Consider the following 21,859-nt stretch of genomic DNA (forward strand, 5'->3'; position numbering starts at 1 on the left):
TCTGCCCGCATTGACTTTGACTTTTCAGCTTTGACCGGGATTTAAAAAGGCTTTTTCTCCTTGAATCTTGGCCTTTAATCACAGAACTTCTTAGCAACCAACTCTTGCTCCTTTATCTCGCAAAAGTAACACATTTCTGCACATAATTGACTCCAATGCCTGAAATACATAAAAGCACGTAATCATCATTAACTCTTATTTATTACTCACATAATTGGTCTAAAAGTATTATTGTTAAAGGGTTAAAACTACAATTTTGGGCTCTTATTATAACTCTTAACCAATAAATATCAACATCCATGTATGTACCTTTATGGAAAATAACAATTTATACTATATAAAATCACATACAATAAGTTTGAAATACTCCCACAATCATATACATAAAGTTTCATACCCAGAGATACAATATGAACTTTTAAATCCAAAAACTCACAAATTGATATTTATCTACTTTTGATTCTCAAAAAAAAATAATCTTAGGAACCATGTCGGTTCCAAATAAAACTACAATCTAAAAGTATGCTACAAACACTATATAAAACACCCAAAAAGAGTTTAAGAGACTCTTAGTTCATTACTATACATATTTCCCAAAACAGGTTCATGCACATAAAGGATAACCCAGTAGGTTTTCTAGGCAACTTGTCAAAGCAATAACTTTTTGAGTTTATGACTATTTAGTATTACATACTTTCATTTTTTTTCCTAAATGGTACCCGTACTTTTTTTCTCGCCTATTAGTACCCCGAACTCTCAATTTGTTTCAATTTAGTACCTCAATCACTTTTCCGTCTCATTCCGTCCAATTTCGCTAACAAATTTACTATTCAAATTAACTATTTTTTTTTAAAGCAGAATGTTGAAAATATCCATAGAATGATTATGTATCAACCATAATATCCGCTACGCAAAAGAAAAACAAAACCATTGCCTAAACATTATGTTGTTGAAATCTTATAGGAAATTAAATGATAACAAAAAACATAATTCTCTGCTTATGTAGCACCAGCACTGCCCTTCTTCCTCTGGAGCTTTTTCATGTAGAATTCCAGCTCTTTTCCCTCTAAGATGTATCCATCAACTCTGCCACACTGACCAGGGCGGGAAGAGATACAGGCCAGCAGCCTCCCACCACCAAACTGCTTTTCAATGTGAGAATCCAGTTTCTGCTCTTTCTTGCACTTCTCTAGTTTCCTAAGCACATGCTGACTCTTCTTAACTTCTTCTACAGCAGCCTCACCCTCCTCGGCACCTTCCTTCATGGCAGTGGATTTCTTATTCCTGCCAATTTCTACCCCATAGTGCTAAAGATACCACTGCCTAAATGGTGTAGCATCTACTTGACTGATGGCGCTCTTCACCAAAGTCTGAGTCCTGACAAGCTCATTGTTGGAGGCATTGTAAGCCACATCAAGAAGACGGGTCTTCCTAGTGACAGCCTCACTACCCCATGAGAAGTTTCGGTGTCAATCGAGAGCCCCTCCACTTAACATTGCCTCCCCTGACATGAATTCTTGTCACAGTTTTGTTGCTGGAGAGCTTAGTGTTAGCAGGTGGTTGACTGAGCTCATACTTTCGTTTCTTCCTCCAACTCGATCTTCTTCTTTCCACCAGTTGCACATCTCTTGTGCAGTGAATCATGAGACGTCTGAAAATGGTGAAATTTCTAAAACCAAACAAAACTGTGATTGTTCTACAAGGCCGATATGCCGGTCGTAAGGCAGCGATTCCTATTGGCAGGAGGAATATGTTGATTGTTTGGTCTGCTTCTTGTGCTTACCATCTTGATTGCTTCACGTGATAATAGATTCTAAAAAACCCACAGACGGCGCCAATTATGTTTCGACAATAACCTGCTTCAACACAACGAGAGCAAATGATAAATAACGCACTAAGAAACAAAAAAAAATTTGATGTTGGGAGAGATGAAACTAAACTAAGATAAATGTTGCTTACGTACCCAAGATCTATTATCTATGGATCAAATTTCAACGTAGTTCACATTATGAGAAAAAATAGTTTTTATATAAATGAATAGATTGAGTCCTAGGAGGACTGTGTTTGTTTGTGTCAAAAGAATTGTTATTACTTTGAACTTCTATCATTATCTTCTACAATAATGAACCTGGACATATTCATAAATAGACCAGTAATTGGATGGGTTAGCAGTCAACATGTGGGCTTAACTGCTGGACAGTACCAGGCCTAGTATTGGGTTAGATTCGTGGGCTTAATGAGCCACAAAGTGGGGGTTTATACATGTAGCATTGAAAAAAAATCTAAACTCAAAATGGCAATAATATTGACAAAACAAAACTTGAATTTGTATCATGTTCCAATTCACATCCTTACCTAGTACAAGCGTTTGCGACAACCCTTAGCTCCACAAAAGCATTGCATGGTTTTTACTTTGCCATCTGGACTTATCACGCTGTCAATAACATAAGCACAATCGTAGGTAAGCTGCTACAATGGAGAAATGCTATCTGCTGAGAAAAGAACTACTCGAGCAAAATGGATATCGTCGGTGGAGCTCAACTATGGTTTATGAACCTGGCTACGCCTCCAACTGTGCCACTATCTATGTAAAACTCAGCATCATTTTCTTTGTTATACGTTTTGTCAATATGAGTACGTAAATGTTTAAGGACCACACCTGACCTGCTCTCTCTCCCACCAAGTCCCTTGATTGTTTGAACACAATCAATTCAAAAATGAACACATTTCCAGCTACCTCATCCACGTCACTGGTCCGCATAAGTGTCCCTGTGTACTCGCAAATAGGTACTCCAGCGGGGATAGAATCCCTTGACCTTATCAGAGGTACGAAACACCTCAAGCCGGTAATTGAGCCCTTCTTGTGATGTTTTGTTTAGACACCGAGTTCCACATCCACCCACATTCATAAACGACATGTTTTGGTTCTATCAGCCTATTAATACCACTAACACGAACATATAGGAAGACAGGGCCATTGAGCCTTGCACAAGCACAAATATTTGGATCAGTGCAAGTGCCATTGCATTAGCAGCGGGCCGGGTGGTAACTTCTGAGTAGCCGGAATCGGAAACTTTTCTTGACCTCCACTTATGTCATCACAGACCTTCCCTTTTAGTTCCGCCAAAGGTCGATCTGCTCTTGCTCGAACATACTGAACCTTCTTTTCGCTTCAGCTTATACTTATAAACAATGAACCCAGATTCTTCTTTCTCGGGCCAACACTTAAGAACATCGTACAAACCATCATATGTGTACAAAATTTCAGTACAGTTAACTTTATGGCCCCTAATAACTCTCATAGGCTGAAACTTGCACACATTGTTTTGGAGAGCTAAATTAGCTCCGGCCATCTTTTGGTCACGCACAAAGTACGACTTACTTGTTTTAAGCACTTTCACCAACAGTGAGACAAGGAAGGCACTGAAGACAATCTCTGTGGTGACATCGTACCATCAATCTTATGGAGATGTTAGGTCCCCATGAGTTCAATGGGGAAGTTAGGGAAACAAATCGTGACATATATTAGGACAATACTTCCGGAATAATCTTGGAAGTGTACGACTGACATCTAGATTAAGGCCAATTACTGATCTGACATAACAAGTGTAATTTGAATAGGATTTGTTTCCTTATAATCAGACTCGCTCTAATCTACAAATTATTATCAATAACATAAACAAATTAAAGATTAAATGATGAAAGCAAAGGGAGTCAAGGAAGAAAGAAGAAATAAAATCAACATTTGCTGTTTCTTAGGGCTACAAATACAGAGTTGTTCCACGTTGTCATATTGTTGTAATTGAAAAATGTCCGGAAGAGTATCTAGTCAGAAGCAGTCTGTTTACGGAAACAGGTTGCATGTCTAGTATATCTGCAACATGATTACATGAGATACACTATAAGAACTAAGATATATAGTATTGATGGCAATGAAAATAGGAACAGCAAAAGTTAATTTTTTGTAACCTCAAATAAAGGTAGTTCAGAAGCTAGGATTAATCCAATATAATCGCCCTGAATGATAATCCACACAGTGGTTGTTCAGCTGCAGAAACCAAATACTTGTCATGTCAGCCTTCTTATTTTTATGGGATATTTAGACTTTGGTACCACTTCTTAGTACGATATCAGGAAATAGTACCACTTTTCAAAAAAATTAGGAAAAAGTACCACTTGTAAGTTGACTATCAGTTGACCGAGTTGACTGAAGTCAAACTGTTTCAATTTGTTTGTATTTTCATAATGCCCACAATACCCTCAATGTGGTTATCACGTGAGTAGGCAAAATATTGTTGAAAAAAACAAAAACACGTGTCAAAATCACAATTTAATCCAACGGTTCAAAGAATAGAGTCGTTGGGGGGGTTTTATGACCCATATAACATCGAGTTCTCCTGCAGGTCATATTCACCCTTCTTCCCTTTTCCTACAAGTCATCTTCTTCCCTTTCTGCAAATCATCTTTAAACAGTATTTTGCCAAATAAACTTATAAACGAAGCCAAATAAACGAAGCCATGGGTGGAGCTCCTATAAGAAGTTTTGTTGCACTTGAGGTATTTGTTAAACTAACTAAACTGTAATGGCAGAATAGTGGTACTAAAGCCTAATTTTCAGTAATACATTGGTACTAAAGCCTAATTCATTTTGATGGTTTCTAATTCATTTTTGGGTTCATTTTTTTCACAGATATGTTAGCTGTGTGAGCAAGAAGGCCACACAGCTCTAGCTTGTGCCTATCTTTATAAGAGATGCAACAGCAGCTCCCCTTATTCTCCCAATAGGTGCAGAGGCATTATGAAATTAAACAAAGGTTCTGATGATTCTGGCAAAATAGTTCAAATGTGGCTTTCATGTGACTGGGTAGGGTGCTTCCATAAGGAAATGATTTACAATGCTCCCAACCAGCCAATGGTGCCTACTGAGAAGAATACTACTCTTGTACTAGATTGTGAAGTGTGTGGTAATCAGCTGTATGTTGTTGATTATCCTAAGTGATGGTGTGTGTTTATGTAAGACCCTTTATGTAATGGTCTCTTTTTTCTAATAATATAAAAGTGAAGTTCCTGCAAACCCTAACAAGATATATCTGCAACAAATTAGAATGCAACATTAACCCCTCAACAGTACCACTACAACACACTGCAACACTGCAACAAATTCAAACACTTCAAACCAATCATATCAACAGCTCAACAGTACCACTGCAACACTAACTATCTTAAACAAACCATAATACTTCAAACCAAACCATAATACTACAACACTAACCATAATACTTCAACGACACATAAACAAACCTAATCATAGGAGTAGCAAACCTGAACCTAGACACATAAACAAACTGGACCTAGCTAGATAACAAAGTAGCAAACCACATAACCAAACCTAATCATTGGACCAAAAGACAGAAACAAGGAACCCCAGAAACAAGCTAATAAACATAGAAGTCCCTACAATTTAAGCTGAAGCATCCCTTAAACCTTGCACCACGACTCTAATTGCAGCCTTCTTGTTCTTCTCCAGCAAAGCAGCCTTGCTCTTCTTATTCTTCTCCAAAGCAATCTTGCTTTTCTCCAATGCAGCTTTGCTTTTCTCTAAAACAGCTTTACTCTTCTCTAAAGCCTTACTCCCTTCCACAGCACTTAAATATTGGTGGACCTCATCTTGTGTGCAGCCTGGATGTTCATCTATGAAGTCCTTGCAGATCTTTCTTCCTTGAGCCCCAAAGTTGTTATACCCACTTTTATATAAATGAGGATAAGGTGTAGGTGACTCTACTGCAATTTCTTTTCCCTTCCACATGGATGTTTGCTTTCTCCTAGCCATTTTAGTCTTCAGTATTGATGCTTTGTACTTGAGTCTTGTGTCTGGAAGACTAAGTGTTTAGGGCTGTGATTTTATAGGCTAAATCATTTAATGAGTTGGTTGAAGAAGGTTTAACTAGGGTAACTTAAATACTGGGTCTTAAAGACTAGGGTACCCTAAAGACTACAACTAGGCAGACTTAAAGACTACAACTACCAAGACATAAGAGGATATACTGCTAGAATCCAAGGTGTACTTTTCAAACAAATAAGGACTTCAAAGTACAAGGACTGGATATTCAAACAAGTGCATATGTAAACAAAAAGTAGTAATTTTCATGCTATGTATCACATAAAACTCTAGCTTCTTTAGCACAGAAAGTAGGAGTTATAAAAATAATGTGAAGTTTACTCATAAAAACTCCATTTTGATGCTACAGAAAACCCCCCATTAAAACAACTAGATATTAACAACTACAATGGTTATATTACTTTTATATAGGTCCCTCCACAGTATATAAAAACCCCCCATTTCATATCATCACATTATATCATATATATCAAGTACAGTAGAACATTAGAAATAAATCAATTCAAATAATAATATTTACCACTTTAGTCCATGGGTAGTATCAAGTTGGTTATGTTCTTAACCTTCCTAGCTATATAATAATGCATTTTAAAGTAACAAGCAAAATTAAATGAAATGAGTTAAGCATTTGTTACCAGGCGTCCATCTCGTATACAGGACAGAAGTATAATCACTACGAAATGTGTCCCTTTTTTCTCTACTTGCATTCTTCTTGTTTTCTCTTTGGTTTCTTCATTGTGTCTTAAATACTGGATTCCATTAAAATAGATGGGGACACACAAACACAAGTACTGGATTCCATAACACATAAGGGACATAAACACATAACACAAGTACTGGATTACAATAACACATAAGGTACACATAACACAACCATTTGTTTCTGACATCATATCCCATTTGTTTTTGACATCATAAGCATAACCATGATCCAAAACAAGCAAAACATGCAAAAAACACCAAAATATGTAAGCAATAACTGACCAACTACTGTGTCTGGCTAAGTGGCTCTTGTGCTGATGCTGATGTACTTGCATTTATTGGAGGAGTTGAAGGTGTTTCTCCTCCTCCTCTAACTCCTATCTCTCCCCTAATCCTTGCTCCTCTCTCTTTTCCCTGGTCCTTGCTCCTCCTCTCCCTCTTTGCACTGGGGCTGCTACTTGCTCTTGAACTAGTTCTTGTTGCTGTTGTGCTACTCTTCCTCCTCTGACCTTACCTCTTGATCCTCTTCTCCCTATTTGCACTGGGGCTGCTGCTTGCTCTTGAACTTGTTCTTGTTGCTATTGTGTTGCTCTTCCTCTGGGACTTGGAGGTTGTTGTTGCACTGGGGCTTCTTGTTGTTGCACTGGTACTTGATGTCCAGATGTTGCTTCATCTTGCACTGAGACAGTTCAATTAATATAACATATACATCCACAAAACATTGAATTAAACTTACCCTTCCTTTTCTTAGAGTTCTTTCCATATTGGCCATTCTGTCTTAGTGCACATGTGATTGCATTGTGACCAAGTTCTCCACATTTTTTGCATTTCCTTTTTGTTTTGGTTGGTTCATCTTCTCCCCTGATTCTCTATTTTCTTGGCCTTCCTGACTTTCTAGTTAGTTCAGGAGGTAGGACCAACTCTTAAGGATCCTCCTGTTAAGAGAAATAGTACCAACATCAATATTAAGTTATCAAGTGTACTTATAATAAAGGGTAAAGAGTACATAAATTAGGGAATCTAGTTGACTTACTATTTCTGGCCATTCCTCAATGTTATCAAGTGGGTAAACATAATTTGAATAAGTTTGTCTAAAAGCCTCAACACTGAAGTATGGACTACAATATCTGCCAACATAGTAAATAGTAAATTAATGTAAACATTGTAAATAGTAAATTATTTAATTAAAAGAGAAAAACTTACCTAGCCCACTTATCCCCTCTCCTTTGTCTGATGACAACAATTCCATATACACAAGGTACTCCAGACAGTTGCCACTCAATACATGTGCATTCAAGCTTCACTAAGTCAACTGAGTACCTTGACCCTTTCTTGGTATTCACTACTAAGTATTCAATATCACTTACAACCCTTACCTCATACCAATTGTACCTCATCTCCCTTTTCTTTATCATGAATAATACATTTGGAACAATATCACCCTCAAGTAACTCCATAGAAAGCTCTCTTCTGGTATACATCAAATTCAATAAATCTAGGTTGTATTGGTCAATAAAAGCGGAATGGGGTTTATCTCTTATGTGAAGTATCCATGAATTGAAAGACTCACTAAAATTGTTTGTCAATTGATCACACTTTGCTGTCCAATCAAAGTGTGCCCTAGCCCAACAACTCCTTGGCTCCCTATCCAACCAATCCAAAGCTTTGCTATCAGTTTTGTTAATGACACCCAATATCCTTGTAAATTCTTGTACCTTGTATGCCTCTGCTGCTCCCCAAGCCAGATTATCCCACAACTCACCACGGAAAGTTTTTTTAAAGTTCTGGTACATGTGTCTAAAGCAGTATCTACAACAACATATGCACCAATCAGTCAAACTTCACATCATATGTATTAAGACATCAGCCACATCATAAAACTATGTATCAAACTCCATATATGTATCAAACTTCACATCAGTCAAACTAGGGGTGGGCAATGGGCCGGGTCAGGCTAGCCCGGCCCTAAAGTCCCCATAGGGCTGGGTCGGACCGGGTCATACGTCTAAATTTCAAGCCCTGACCCTACCCTAAGCCCTCTTTAGCAATTTAGGGCCGGATCGGGCCGGGCCTATATATTTTCTTCTTTTTACTGCATCAGCTTTAAAACTCATTTATATTACAAAAAAAATTCAAAGATTTGCAAACTCAAAGTCCCACCACTTTGAAATTTGAATAACAACCAATCTAGTAATAATTCTTGATAAGTCCAACAATTTAAAATGCATATCCACAATCTAATAAACTGAAGTACATAGAGACTCATATTTATATTTCAAAATTACAGTTAAAATGCACAAGACACATTTTGGAATGAGTTTTCACTGATATAAATCCGTTATTTCTTGTACTCAAATCTCACCAAAATTATATTTAATATTGAAGAACGCAAAGACAATTCAAATAAGAGTATGGAATATAATAAGTTTTTACTGACGTCAACCTATTTTTCATTAGGCTAGTGCCCAGTGCTCATTATTGTTCTTGGCGACTAGGTTAGACGGGGAGTTGTGAGGTGTACGTGAGTTGTGAGATATAAACAATTAGGTTTACAAGTTTTTATGATATAAGACAAGTTATTAGAAGTACTCATACGGTAAGTGATAAATTACAAAGGATAGTGTTATTTTAATTGAAAATATGTAACAAGGAGTTGGATAGTTTTAGTTGTGTATTTTATAGTGAAATTATAACTAGGGCTTGGTTAGGGCTTAGTTAGGGTCGGGCCTATGTTTCAGAACCTTAGCCCTGACCCTGCCTTAGAAGGCATTAGGGCCGGGTCGGCCCTGCCCTAAACTCTGTGAGGGCTTTATAGGGCTTAGGGTCGGGTCGGTCAGGGCCGGGTTAGGGTCGTTAGGGCCAAATTCCCACCCCTAAGTCAAACTATGTCAATATTATAAAACTTTACATCATAAAACATCACTACACCAAAACAGCTTTTTTGTGACGCCTATTTGGCGTCCCAAATATTATTTGTGTTGCCAATGTGACGTCACAATTTAGGCGTCTCAATTTGCATCACAAAAATTTCTGACGGCATTATGGCGTCAGTAATTTGTGACGGCATTATGGCGTCAGTAATTTTGTGATGGTATTTTGAATTTGTGACAGCATTGTGGCGTCAGTAATTTTGTGACGGTATTTTGAATTTGTAACGGCATTTTGGCGTCAGTAATGTTGTAACGGCATTATGGCGTCAGTAATGTTGTGACGGTATTTTGAATTTGTGACGGTATTATGGCGTCACTAATCATATTTTTGTTTTGCTTTTTAAAAAAACATAATAATGCACCTGCTGCCATATATTTAGAAACTACCCCAAGTGCTCTAATCACTACTATACAATTGTTTCCATTCATCCATCCACATCTGATTACCACACAAATAAAATAAGAAATCTTGTATTAAAAATATTTAATATATATAACATTGTATTCTCAACAAACAATATAATTGTAACCCTGCTACATGCGTAGTCCCACATAGTAAATTTCACTCAACAATTGTATTAACACGCCTACACTTACAAAGAACCAGTTCTAACACTTACAAGGAACCAATGGACAACAACTTATAAAATGACAAGAAAGACCAGCCCACCATAGTTTGTCTTCATAGCCTTCTTTTGAACTTCTCTCAGCCAAGCTTAATGCAGACTCACTGCAGAATCTAACATTAAAGAATTGACTCTATACATACTTCCTTGTAACAAACTTGAATTGCTCCTTGTAACAAACTTGAATTAATTGCAGAAGAAGCTTTACAGATCGAAGCTTCTCTCTTTTACGGTTGATGAATGAGACTGCATCAAAATGGTGATATCTCTCGAACTTCCCATGAAAGCATATATGAGCAATGGAACAAAGCTAGAATCTGTAATCCTCAGACAACAAAAGCAAAATTTCTATCAGACTATGGTATATAATACAATGATGTAAGATGTTGATAAAGAATAGTAACTCACATAGACCGTATTGTGCAGGCAAATTTGCAAGCGTTGCGTACCCAATGTCCTAATACAATAGAGAATATGTAGATTTTAGTTTCGGACATGGGGAGGAATGGATCTCAATTGACTATTTTCTATTCTGAATTATATTATCTACCTGAGGAATGTAGAGACTTGCAATTGTGAGGCCTACTATGAGATCTCCCTTAAATTTACTAAAGTTATAGTTTCGCCCCTACATTGTGCTTCAGATCCACATCGCATACTCTGCAGAAACGGTTGCCAGAAACAATAAGGCCATCATGACTTAAGTACCAAAGGATTTTGATACTTAGCCTTTCATAGAACTAAACACCAAGGGCACCAGCAGGTCCATGGCAAAGCAAAGCAGCAGCACCACCGGCAGGAAGAACAACACCCAAAGAAGAAGCTAGGCACCAAGAGGGCACCGATTGGCTAAAGAACAACCCAAAGAAGAACAAGCGGTATTAATGTAGTTTCCCAGTCATTGCATAGTACATATTAGGAAATATATATATGAAGGGTTAAAAGTCCAAAATACTAACTTCGAAAAGTCATAATGTTTTGTATTGGTATATTTGCTCGAGGCAGAAAGACATGACACACAATTTCTAATCTTTTTCTTGGTTTTTTCTCTCCAAAATCCCAAACCAAAAAAAGGTGAAACTCATACAGTTCAGCTACTCATTATTTAAAACTCAGCATTATAGCTTAAACTCACCCTTGCACCAACTTTCCTCCAAAATCCCATAAGGTAATATTGATAATTTGCTTCACCATATATATATGATCAACCACACACAGTTATTTCTCATGGTAACTGATTATCATTTTAAGCATTTCAAAAATAGTATAAATGTGATAATACTGACATGTATGCACAGTACGATGCAAAAGTCCATGATGAAACCCACTTGGGAATGATAAAGGTCTTGTAGCCAACATGCTTACAGAATTCCTCCCCAAGTCATCTAGAGCAATGGCTAATTTTGGGTATCTTTGCAAGAGATCCAAAGCAATATCTGTACAAAATTAAGCCTTACTCGTGAGTATCCCAAAGTAGCAGCTTCATAATGCAAAACATAAGCCAAAGTACAAATGTAAAAATATCCAACTTTTAGTGAATATCAACTTCTACATAAAGCAACTACTTGTAGTATCCCATATATCCAATCCCCACCAATTCAAGATAAATCATTAGATCCGCCAATATCTACTGACAAATCAAACATCAACCACATCCTGAGGCAATTCATGGATGAACTATCTGTTTTCTTTTCCTGTTTTCTATTCTTTTTTTTTTCTCCTTACTGCAACTAAAATAGACTTCTATAAATGCAATGAAAAAAAAGGCCTCACCAAATACCTCAAACTGCAATTCCTTAGAATGGATCCCAGTTCACCAGAATCTTCTAGTCACTGCTCGTTTCATCCCAGACACACGACGCAAAAGCAAGGGGACTTTAGTCTGCAATCAAGAAAAGGATAAGTTGAGGTATCACAATTCACAAACCAAAATCAATGTGCTATCTAGAATTGAAATACATACAACACTTAATTAAGTAAAATTAACTGAAAATTACTGACCTGCCTATGTTGAGCTTGTGAAATTTAGCTTCATGGTCATCTGATCACTTGGTTGCACAAGAATAGTGATAGTTTGCAAGCAAGTCAATGACTATATCAAGAAAAAGGTATAGGTACTAGAAATAGGTGGTCCGTGGTGGACTGATATGTTTCCTTCCCTCACTATCACCTTATACTAAATTTGTGTGGTTCAAAATGCCTAAGCTTCATGGTTGTTGTTTTTTTGGTTTCACATTAACGATTATAAAGTAGTTGTGGTGGGCTTTGTCCTTTTCGTTCAAAAGTGACTATCTGAGCAGCCACTTGTTAGAGAATGTTTATTTACTGATGTAGTGGGGTTGGTGATCAGTCCACGTAACCTATCTATGTCTTGTGGCCTTGCACATAATATTTAGAAACACTGATACATGATGACCAATGCATATCACTGTGCTTGATTGTACCCGACGGAATACTCAAAAATGGTAACACATAGGAAGAGACTGATACTAGTGGCATTTTTTGCAGAACCAAACACCCTACACATATCCCCCCTTTTTTTTTTCTAGTACTTAATTAAATGAAAGTCCATAAATCTTCATCACTACTATAAGGCAAAAGAAAATGTATGCACAACACGGCTTTGTTAATTTGTGCTAAGCCAATTATGCGATATTGCTTGGAATAATTCAATGTTGAATTATCTAACCAAATATTAAAAAAGATTTAGTAATTATTAAAAAACATACCTCAAAAAATCCAACATAGATCGCATAATGAGGGTTTAGCGAACCAAAGATGGAGCCAAGAATAATTCAACGTTGTGCAACCCTAACACGAAAATCAATTTCTCAGTACCGCTCAACCATGTTTTTGAACTCTAACCCACAAAAAAAAATAAAAAAATAAAATAAAATAAACTAGTACATAGAATGAACATCCATCCATATCCCATATTTAAATACAATAACAAAATCAAGTTTTAATGCAAGAATGACTACCTTGGTCGAGGGCTGCGACTTCTTGACCTGCCTCTTGGGTTTGGAGAGGTTTCTATCACTCTTCCTTTCTTACTATTGAAAGAAAAAACACAAAAAGTAAAATTTAGAGTGCTACTTATGACATAAAAGTAAAGATTATAGATATCTATGCAGTCACAGTGACACTTGGCACCAGGGTTAAGCCTTAGGAGCATAGCGTGAGCCTAGGCATGCCCTGGTGTGTAGACACGCCATACACAAGTACACTATTCACGAGATGACTCAACTTAATAGTTTAGCTTTGGATTGGTTATCATGAATTTAAATTCAATTACGAAAATAATCAAGCATAAATCAGTAACTTACATTGGTTCGGCATTTGGACCGTACTTAGCAAATTGAACCATGATATCTCTACCATCAACATTCCTTCCTGAAACAATAACACCAAAATATATATATATATATATATATACAAGAAATATATTTGTACATAAATGCTTACTAAAACAACGCAAACAAATTAAACTCCCAGAATCCCTCGCTACTTTACAAAGTGAGCAAGGCAAGTGTTTTTATCCGTCTCCCTATAAACAATAAATGAGACCTTAGTTGTTCCTCACCATTGTGGTTAAATAAGAAGTGATCCTAACATGTAATTTAAACCTGCTTTGTCCTAACTAAGGCACAGTGCACAATATAATACTTGTAAAAAAATCTAAACTTTAAGCAACAAAAGCTATTTAATGATAATAAGAAGATTACCATCAAGCCTTTCAACAACTTTTTGAGCCTCTTTGCCATACTTGTACTGAACAAACGCAAATCCACGTGAATCTCCAGTCCTAATTCTCACAAAAAACAAAATTAAATTAACAACAAATTCAGAAAAGGAAAAAAGAGTAAAGAAAAATCGTACCTTAAAGCCTTAGGAAGGAGATGAAGAACACTGATCCAAGGTGAGGAAGAGATATGGAGCAAGATTGAATATTTTGGTGAAGACAAGGGTTTCTGGAGCTGGTCGAATTGAAATGTTTTTTCGAATAGATCGAAATATCAAATAACAGGTGGAATTCGAATAGATCGAGAAAGGTGGAGAAGAAGGGTTTCTCATTTGGTGTTCTTAGTTCTTGCATTGAGGGTTGAGGTTGAGAAGAAATCGAAGTCTTTAAATTTGGACATTGTTTTGTGTTGACGCCTCGTCCTGTCGCACATGCCCAACACGTGTGTTGGTAAATTAAATTCTTTAACACCACCTTGCCGTTAGTATATTTTCTAAAAATTTCTTAAAGAAATTAAATGAATTATTTGATTAATTGTGACAGCAAAACCCACACAATGACGCCATAATGGCATCACGAATTTTCTGACGCCTATTTGGTGTCATAAAACGAAAAAAGCCCCTGTCACAAAAAAAGCTGTTATGGTGTAGTGCATGTATTAAAACTTCACATCATATGTATTAAGAGCATGTACGTACCTGTGATTTGAGTCTGGAAAGTACTCAGCCACACTAGCTAATAATCCCTTTTGTCTGTCACTCATGAATGTCAGCTTGTCCTTATGCATGTCTAAATGTGACTTCATCTCACATAAAAATTGCCTCCATATATCATTGTTCTCTGCTTTGCATATGTAGATACCAAGAGGGAAAATTTCATTCATGGCATCAAGTCCTATAGTTGTCAAACAATACCCTCCATACTTGTCTTTGAGAAAACAACCATCAAGACCAACTATTGGCCTACACCCATTCCTCCACCCATCTAGTGAAGCCTTGAATGTAACCAGAACACCAATCAAATTATGATTGTCTTGGTTCACAAAATATTTGGAAATACTACCTGGGTTTCTTCTCATAATCTGCTTACACATTTCTGGGACTAGTTTGTAACCATTCTCATAATTTCCATGGATTGCTTCAAGCATTTGCATTCTAGCATTCCAAGCATTCCAGTAGGATATGTTAATTCCAAACTGTGAAAACATCTCCTTCATTATATCCTTTGGCCTGTAATCAAGATGGTCTCTCATTCTTTCTAAAAGTGCTTTAGCAACCCATGGTGCTCTAGCCTGTGTGTTCAGGTTCTTCTCATCTGCTTGACATGTATGTTCATCATTATAACTCCTGAGGATGAATGTGTGATTATCTTTTTTAGTAACACTAGCTATTATAGCTCAATCATAGTCAGGAACTTTGCACTTCAACTCAAGTCTAAGTCCGTCATTTCTCACTTGCTTGGTACTAAACTTATGCTTGATTGCCATTGTTTTGAAGAAGTCCCTACAAACCTCAACAGTAGCCCATGACATCCTAGGCTTCAACTCACATATCCCAAACTCTTCCACCACTGGGTCTGCAACCTTTGCCATCTCCTCTACCTCATAAATGTTTCTATTTAACTTCACAACATTGCCCAACTCAGTACCTTGTATTTTTCTTCCAAATTCTTAACTTCTTCATCCACCACAATTTGATCAATGTCTTTATCTAACTCATTATCTGAGCAATCACTACCTGTAGGAATGTAATCATAATCTGCACCATCACTTTCACAACTATTATAGTCTGTATCCTTCTTATTGCCAAACATAGGTCCAAACCTATCACCATACTCATACTAATCATCTTCAGTGTCACTTCCCCTATCACCATACTCATACTGATCATCTTTAGTATCACTTCCCCTATCACCACCAACATCCAGGTTCTTTAGTATATCATTTCCCCCATCACCAACATTTAAATCCTCAATTACATCACTATTATCAAGGGTATTATCAACCATATGATCTTCTACATGAGCCTCCAATTCTTCAATATAGGCATGAATATTCTGAGTACAGAAGTCATGATCTATGGGATCTAACTGAGACTCTATCACATTACTATCTGGCATCACAACATCTTCTTCACTATTGCCTTCATGAACAACATCTTCTAAGATAGGGTCCTCTGAGATATTTACTTCATCATGAGCATCTTCTTCACTCTTGTCATCATCAGAAATCTCAAGGACCATTGGCTTTCCATTAGGTCCTAACACTGGTTTAGTAATTAGTATGTTAAGGCTTGCAGACCTTCTTACAGGTTTAGGTTTTATTTTCTGAGTGCCAACTGGTTTAGTCTTTTGAGTGGGAGTTGATTTATGGTTTTGAGAGGGAACTGAAGTAGTGGGAATTGATTTGGGGTTTACGGATTTCTGTTTTGGGTGTTGGAGGTTGAGACACATATAAATGGTATTTCTTGTCTTTCTCAGGCTGAAGCTCATCTCATACATGCGTCATATGTGTATCATGTGTTATCCTACATATAAACCCATCAATTATACAATCAATCAGGTATATAACTCCTTCACCAACCAATTCTTCCACATCCGTCTTCAAATATTCCAAACAAAATTCATGCCCATCCATTTCGATTTCCACTTTCTCACCACCATTGTAATCACTGCCCCTAATTTCACCAGTTTTGAGTTTTCCCCAACCACCATCATAATGAATGACAAATTCTTTCAAGCCTAACACCAATTTAGGATCACCCATAGTTCACTGCAAAACAAAGGGTTATACACATACAATCACAAACAGAACCCCCAAATTCCAAATGCTGCTAATTATCAATTAGGTTATAGTCATACTTTTTAATGTAAATTTAGTTTTTAATACAAATTTATGAAGCATGCAACAAGAGTGCAACAACATGCATGCAACAAACAAGGAAAGTTGTGGAAGCATTGATTAACAAACAAAGGGAAGTAATGTGTCCCTTTACTTTATACATGTGTAGGAGTTTTAGTGAATGAAATGAAATCTAACATACGTGATTCAAATAAAAATGCGATTTTTCATCTTACATTATGCAATTTCATATAAAAACATGATTTTTTTTACCAAAACAACTAAAAAGCTAAGCATTAAAACTAACCTAACCTTTAACAACGACAAATAATGGATATCCAACGATCAAGACCCACGATCAGTTCAAATATCACCATGATTAGTTATGTTCAACGGTTTGTGAAGCCCACGATAACCATCCTCAAAATTGACGACGAAATTGAAATTTGAAGAGGGATAATGATGGGAGACTAAGTGTTAGAGAGTGAATGAATGAGAAGTGTTATAGACTAAATGTTAGAGAGTGAGTGAATGAGTGAGAGAGAGACGACGAAGATGTTTACTGATAGAGTGGTACCAAAGCCTAACTAACACATTTTATGTCCAGTGGGAGTTTCCCTCCTTAATTCATCGGGATCAATGAAAAACCAAATTAACGGTCAAGATTACAATACATCGCGCAACCACTAAAATTGTAACACGTGGTGTCTGGGACACCTTCAAAAGTGGTACCAAAACCTAATTACATCAAACATGTGAGAGGCACGAGAGGGATAATATCGCCATATTGAAAATACTACTAGTTTGACCGTGGTCAACTTGGTCAACTAACGGTCAAGAAAAAAAGTGGTACTATTTCCTAATTTTTTTGAAAAATGGTACTATTTCCTAATATCGTACTAAGAAGTGGTACCAAAGTCTAAATTTCCCTATTTTTTTTCCTTCACCGCTCACCTACCATCCATAATTCAGTTGTCAACTGAAGAGTAGTTTTAGCAGCTCAATTGTCAACACTAGGCATACACAAAACTCATCATTGTGCTAGAACAACATTCTATAGAATTCCTATTTGGTGCACACATGAAGATCCATCTGGACCAAAAATCTAATATTGCAATATCACTTGCATTGTTAGAATTTCCCAAGAATTTAAATTTTGTTTTGGAACGCAAGAAGATATTCATATTGGAACAAATCAAGCATAGAAAACTCTTGTTTCAGAAGAGATGCATAACACCCAGAAACTGCCATCACTTCCCAAAAAAAATAGATAAACCTGCTCCAACAAATTCCATAAACAAGGAGTTCCTTCCACATATAGTTGAAGAATATTTGTGGCGTAAGGCATGATTTATACTACTAGTCTGTCAGTCTAGTTAAGCCGTGCCGAAGGTTAACATCATGGGAGCTGGAAACTGTTTGCTGCATGGATCAACAAGCAGCTGCGGTGGTTGATGCTTATTATACATACCCAATGCAAATTTTGTAGTTTGCAGTTGGGTCAAACCTGGTTTTTCATTTCCCACTTATTACCCGTTTATGTTAGCCTTGTAAACGAATAACTGTACGCTACTTTTAGGTGTGAGCATAAGGAGGACTTAATGGAAACACAAAAAATATCCAAGTGATCTGCAGTTGTCTGACTGATGAAACTTCAGTTAATATTCAACCATATATTTCGAACCCAAAGGCTGTAAATTCTCAAATGGAACTCGGACATGAAGATGCAATCAAAAGTTAAAGTAGTGCATTATAAAGTGATGGCGATGGCGATAGTAAAAGAATGGGTCCAGACCAAGCTGTTCTCAAGTAGATGGAGAACTTAAAAACTCCTACCTTGTAATATGTAAGACCAAATTAAATTTCTTAGTGCATGACTAGGAACCCTCCTCCACCTGGAGTGCATAACAACAAATTCCCGTTACTTCGTTAGTAATAACCAGCAAATAGATGTCCTGGGCTCTTGGCAAATAGCGAACGAAATTGTTTTACATAAGGTTTGCCTAGTTGTAAGTATGTTATATTAAATTTCATTTGTTCTGCACACAGTAGGTCAGTAGGAGCATTCAGACCGATTGCAATTCAATTTAAAGCTACAGTAAATCCTGGAAAAGCAGAACATATATACAGCAAGGAAAAGAAATCTGTCAGAGGACCGTCCCCTGTCAAATCCAATGTGATTATTTAGCACCATGGCACAATATTGTGTATTTCTACTTAATTAATTTTCTGAAACGGTCGTGTCCTTGCGTTGTTATAATGAAGGGTTGGATAGTTTACTTGAGCAATTCATTCATTCAGAGTTTTTAGTCTGGTTCTCAATTTTTATTGCCATATGTTGCATTTTTAATACTGTTTTCTCATTTTTGGGTTTCTTTGTACATCTTTGCCCGGCTATAAATTAACTATTTTTGCTACTAAAAGCACAAACTTTTGTATCAGTAATTCTGTATCATATTTGGCTCCTTAGCCGAGTCAAGTTAAAATAGAATAAGAACAACATCAAGCACTGTCATCCAGTTTTGAGGTCCATCTTATAATTCACGAAGAGCCACCAACATGAACAGAGGGGAGGTACTTAGTAGCACAATTCATGACTAGTAAGACTGCATGTATCCTGACCCCGATGTATGGTAGTAAAATGAATCAGGTAGCATAAAAGGAAGGAAGGGTCATGGATACAGTGTGATCTAAGATATTTATCTAGATTGGCACCTATAAGCTAGCTTACTAGTCATCTTTGAGGGTCATACAGGTACGCACTAGGTAGTTTTTCAAATCAGGGGAGACAAAAACAGCACACAAGAAGGGTGATCGCACTGCCATCCAGTTTTGATCTCCAACAAGGGTTGTAGCATATCTAGCAAGACTATCTGCTGCAAAATTAGCCTCACAATAGATCCATTTTACTCTGACATGCCTAGAGTCGCTCTTGGATGTCTTGTAAAATCATGCTAATCGATGCAGGAATCACCTTATAAACTTCCGTTGTTGTTTCATTAAGAGGGTACTAAACAAAGTAGTCTTGAGCATGACTTTTTTAGTATCTTGCAAACTGAAATTTAAGCAACATTTTCCTAAAAACTGATCAGCATGTATACTAAAAGGTACACTGCGTACAATTGCTAAGAAGAAGAAATTTTTATCACTGTCAGCACCAAACAAAGCAAGTTTACTCAGCCACATTATGCCAGGATTGTTATTTATTTCCATAATACACATCATTCAGCATCAAACCTGACTAATTTCCATCAAAGTAGGGAGTGAAGAAGAAAATATCATCAAGCCTATCGTTGCTGGGTGAATTCCCACCGTACACCAACAGTCCATCTTTTCCATTTAAGTAACCACTTGAATAAGCACACCATCCACGCGGCCCAGGGTGATCAGCCAGATCATCAGATGTATCTTCAAATCGTCGCCATACACCAGTCTCTGTATCCAATGCGTATCCATCCCCAGCAAATTTCCCAGCACCAAGATGTCCCAGATCACTTGGGTCAATTTCTCCACCATACACTATTATGTATCGTCCGATCCCAACCGTTGAGAATACACTCCTTGGTGTCGGCTTGTCACCACTTGTGTCTACCTGAGTCCACACCCCATTGACCGGGTCAAAACAATGTACATCATCCGTCTCTTGACCCGCAAACCCATAAACGACCCAGACTTTTCCGTTCAAGGATGAAACTGTTAGTCCTGGCCCACCTCTACCTTTGAGGTTGTCACCAGGTAAAGGATATTGTACCCAAGTATGATCCACAACGTCAAAAGACCACAGATCATTCAAACGGCCGTTGACGCCACAGCCACCAAAGACATAGATTTTCTTGTCGTCGGATGTCATTGAGTGGTAGCTCCGGTTGGCGGGACCGGAAGGCAGTAGTGTCCACTTGTTTGTAGACGTGTCGAAAGAGTAGAACTCATTTAGTTCCTTGTGTGTACTATCTCTTCCACCAAATGAGTAGATAGTGTCCTTAACAGCAGCCAATGTGACACCAACACGTGGTGGAGGGATATCACCAGTGGCATCAGCAACCGCCCACGTGTGAGCCTCAAGGTCATAGACATGAAGATTGTTGTCAACGGGGACACGTGGAGAGAATTCACCACCGAAGACGTAAGCTTTGTGTCCAACCACAGCTATGGCGTGTGAGCTTCGAGCACCAGGTCCAGTTCCTTTCTTCTGTCCAAGCTGAAAACAAAAGTAAAAACAAGATGCAGTTGGGAGCAACAGACATTTTTAGTCAAGATCAACACAAGAAGTTTCATATCTTCCTTAAATTTTTATACATGAATCATACAATTCTTGGGTGGTTTTGTTACAGTCTTGTACCCTTCCTCAATCTATGCCTTCAATCAGTTAATCACAAAATTTTATATTACGTACTTGCTACTACCTTAAATTAGTTTGTTAGTACTACTTGTTACTTGATCATTTTATTAAAAGTTAACGGAAATACATAATATCTGTGAGTATTTCTGCCGAAATACAACCCCCATTTCTACAAAAAAATAACATCAATAACAACAACAACTAGAGGAATAAGGACATACAAATAACTTATCCCTTCATCAATAACAGCAACTAGAGTAATGAAAAATATGCTAAAAAATTCAAGAAAATCAAAAGTACTGTGCAGAAGACAATAGGTAAAATTAGCGGAAGGATAAGCATCAAACCTTGGCCCATTTGCCACCCGTGATAGCCATGATCCAAAGTTCGTGTTGAGTGTGATTATGAGGATACCTATGCTTATAACATGCCAAACGTTTGCATTTAAGTTTCTTTTTTAGTCAACTACATAAGGACATCCTTCTTACCTAATATATAAGCACCTATTAAAATTCTTTTGAGGTACCCAATAATTTGTCAACAAAGATTCTTTATTGGTTGATTGAAATTTTTTAAGTAACACAATTTTGGACAGGTCTTGGGTTTTATATTGCCCTGCCGAATCAAAATTTTGTGCATTTTCGAATTTTAATTAAGAATAATAGTTGGGGTGGTAGGCTAGCACCTGAGTTGATTGTTTATTAATTTTAGATGCCTCACACAAGGCATGGTTTGTGCCATTCTGTTAGCAGAAGTTTGCATGGGGTTTGGCCCGGGGAAGG

At 37.2% G+C, this 21,859-nt stretch overlaps 3 protein-coding genes, 2 long non-coding RNA genes and 1 pseudogene across 5 annotated transcripts; all 6 read right to left on the reverse strand.

Moving 5' to 3' along the window:
- Window positions 1–998: 998 nt before the first annotated feature.
- On the reverse strand, window positions 999–3,353 carry LOC147474536 (small ribosomal subunit protein eS8 pseudogene; annotated as a pseudogene).
- A 4,171-nt stretch (window positions 3,354–7,524) lies between these two features.
- Window positions 7,525–8,394, reverse strand: LOC147474537 (uncharacterized). The gene is made up of 3 exons (XM_086585110.1): window positions 7,805–8,394; window positions 7,635–7,728; window positions 7,525–7,536 (listed from the first exon to the last, which is right to left on the reverse strand). The coding sequence occupies exons 1-3, from the start codon at window positions 8,392–8,394 to the stop codon at window positions 7,525–7,527; spliced, it is 696 nt and encodes a 231-aa protein (XP_086441236.1).
- Window positions 8,395–9,986: 1,592 nt separating this feature from the next.
- Window positions 9,987–10,924, reverse strand: LOC147474538 (uncharacterized). The gene is made up of 3 exons (XR_015208607.1): window positions 10,708–10,924; window positions 10,566–10,614; window positions 9,987–10,474 (listed from the first exon to the last, which is right to left on the reverse strand). It is a non-coding gene; the product is annotated as an uncharacterized LOC147474538 (long non-coding RNA).
- Window positions 10,925–11,040: 116 nt separating this feature from the next.
- Window positions 11,041–13,964, reverse strand: LOC147474539 (uncharacterized). The gene is made up of 6 exons (XR_015208295.1): window positions 13,883–13,964; window positions 13,484–13,550; window positions 13,139–13,210; window positions 12,159–13,017; window positions 11,931–12,039; window positions 11,041–11,593 (listed from the first exon to the last, which is right to left on the reverse strand). It is a non-coding gene; the product is annotated as an uncharacterized LOC147474539 (long non-coding RNA).
- Window positions 13,965–14,429: 465 nt separating this feature from the next.
- On the reverse strand, window positions 14,430–15,711 carry LOC147474540 (uncharacterized). The gene is made up of 4 exons (XM_086585111.1): window positions 15,547–15,711; window positions 15,357–15,499; window positions 14,598–15,245; window positions 14,430–14,490 (listed from the first exon to the last, which is right to left on the reverse strand). Exons 1-4 carry the CDS (start codon window positions 15,709–15,711, stop codon window positions 14,430–14,432), a joined length of 1,017 nt encoding a protein of 338 aa, XP_086441237.1.
- Window positions 15,712–19,860: 4,149 nt separating this feature from the next.
- On the reverse strand, window positions 19,861–21,795 carry LOC147474541 (Galactose oxidase/kelch repeat superfamily protein). The gene is made up of 2 exons (XM_086583775.1): window positions 21,425–21,795; window positions 19,861–20,936 (listed from the first exon to the last, which is right to left on the reverse strand). Exons 1-2 carry the CDS (start codon window positions 21,452–21,454, stop codon window positions 19,980–19,982), a joined length of 987 nt encoding a protein of 328 aa, XP_086439901.1. The 5' UTR covers window positions 21,455–21,795; the 3' UTR covers window positions 19,861–19,979.
- Between the last annotated feature and the right edge of the window lie 64 nt (window positions 21,796–21,859).

The sequence above is a fragment of the Coptis chinensis genome, chromosome 9, assembly GCF_015680905.1.
Source record: "Coptis chinensis isolate HL-2020 chromosome 9, ASM1568090v1, whole genome shotgun sequence".
Classification (NCBI taxonomy): domain Eukaryota; kingdom Viridiplantae; phylum Streptophyta; class Magnoliopsida; order Ranunculales; family Ranunculaceae; genus Coptis; species Coptis chinensis.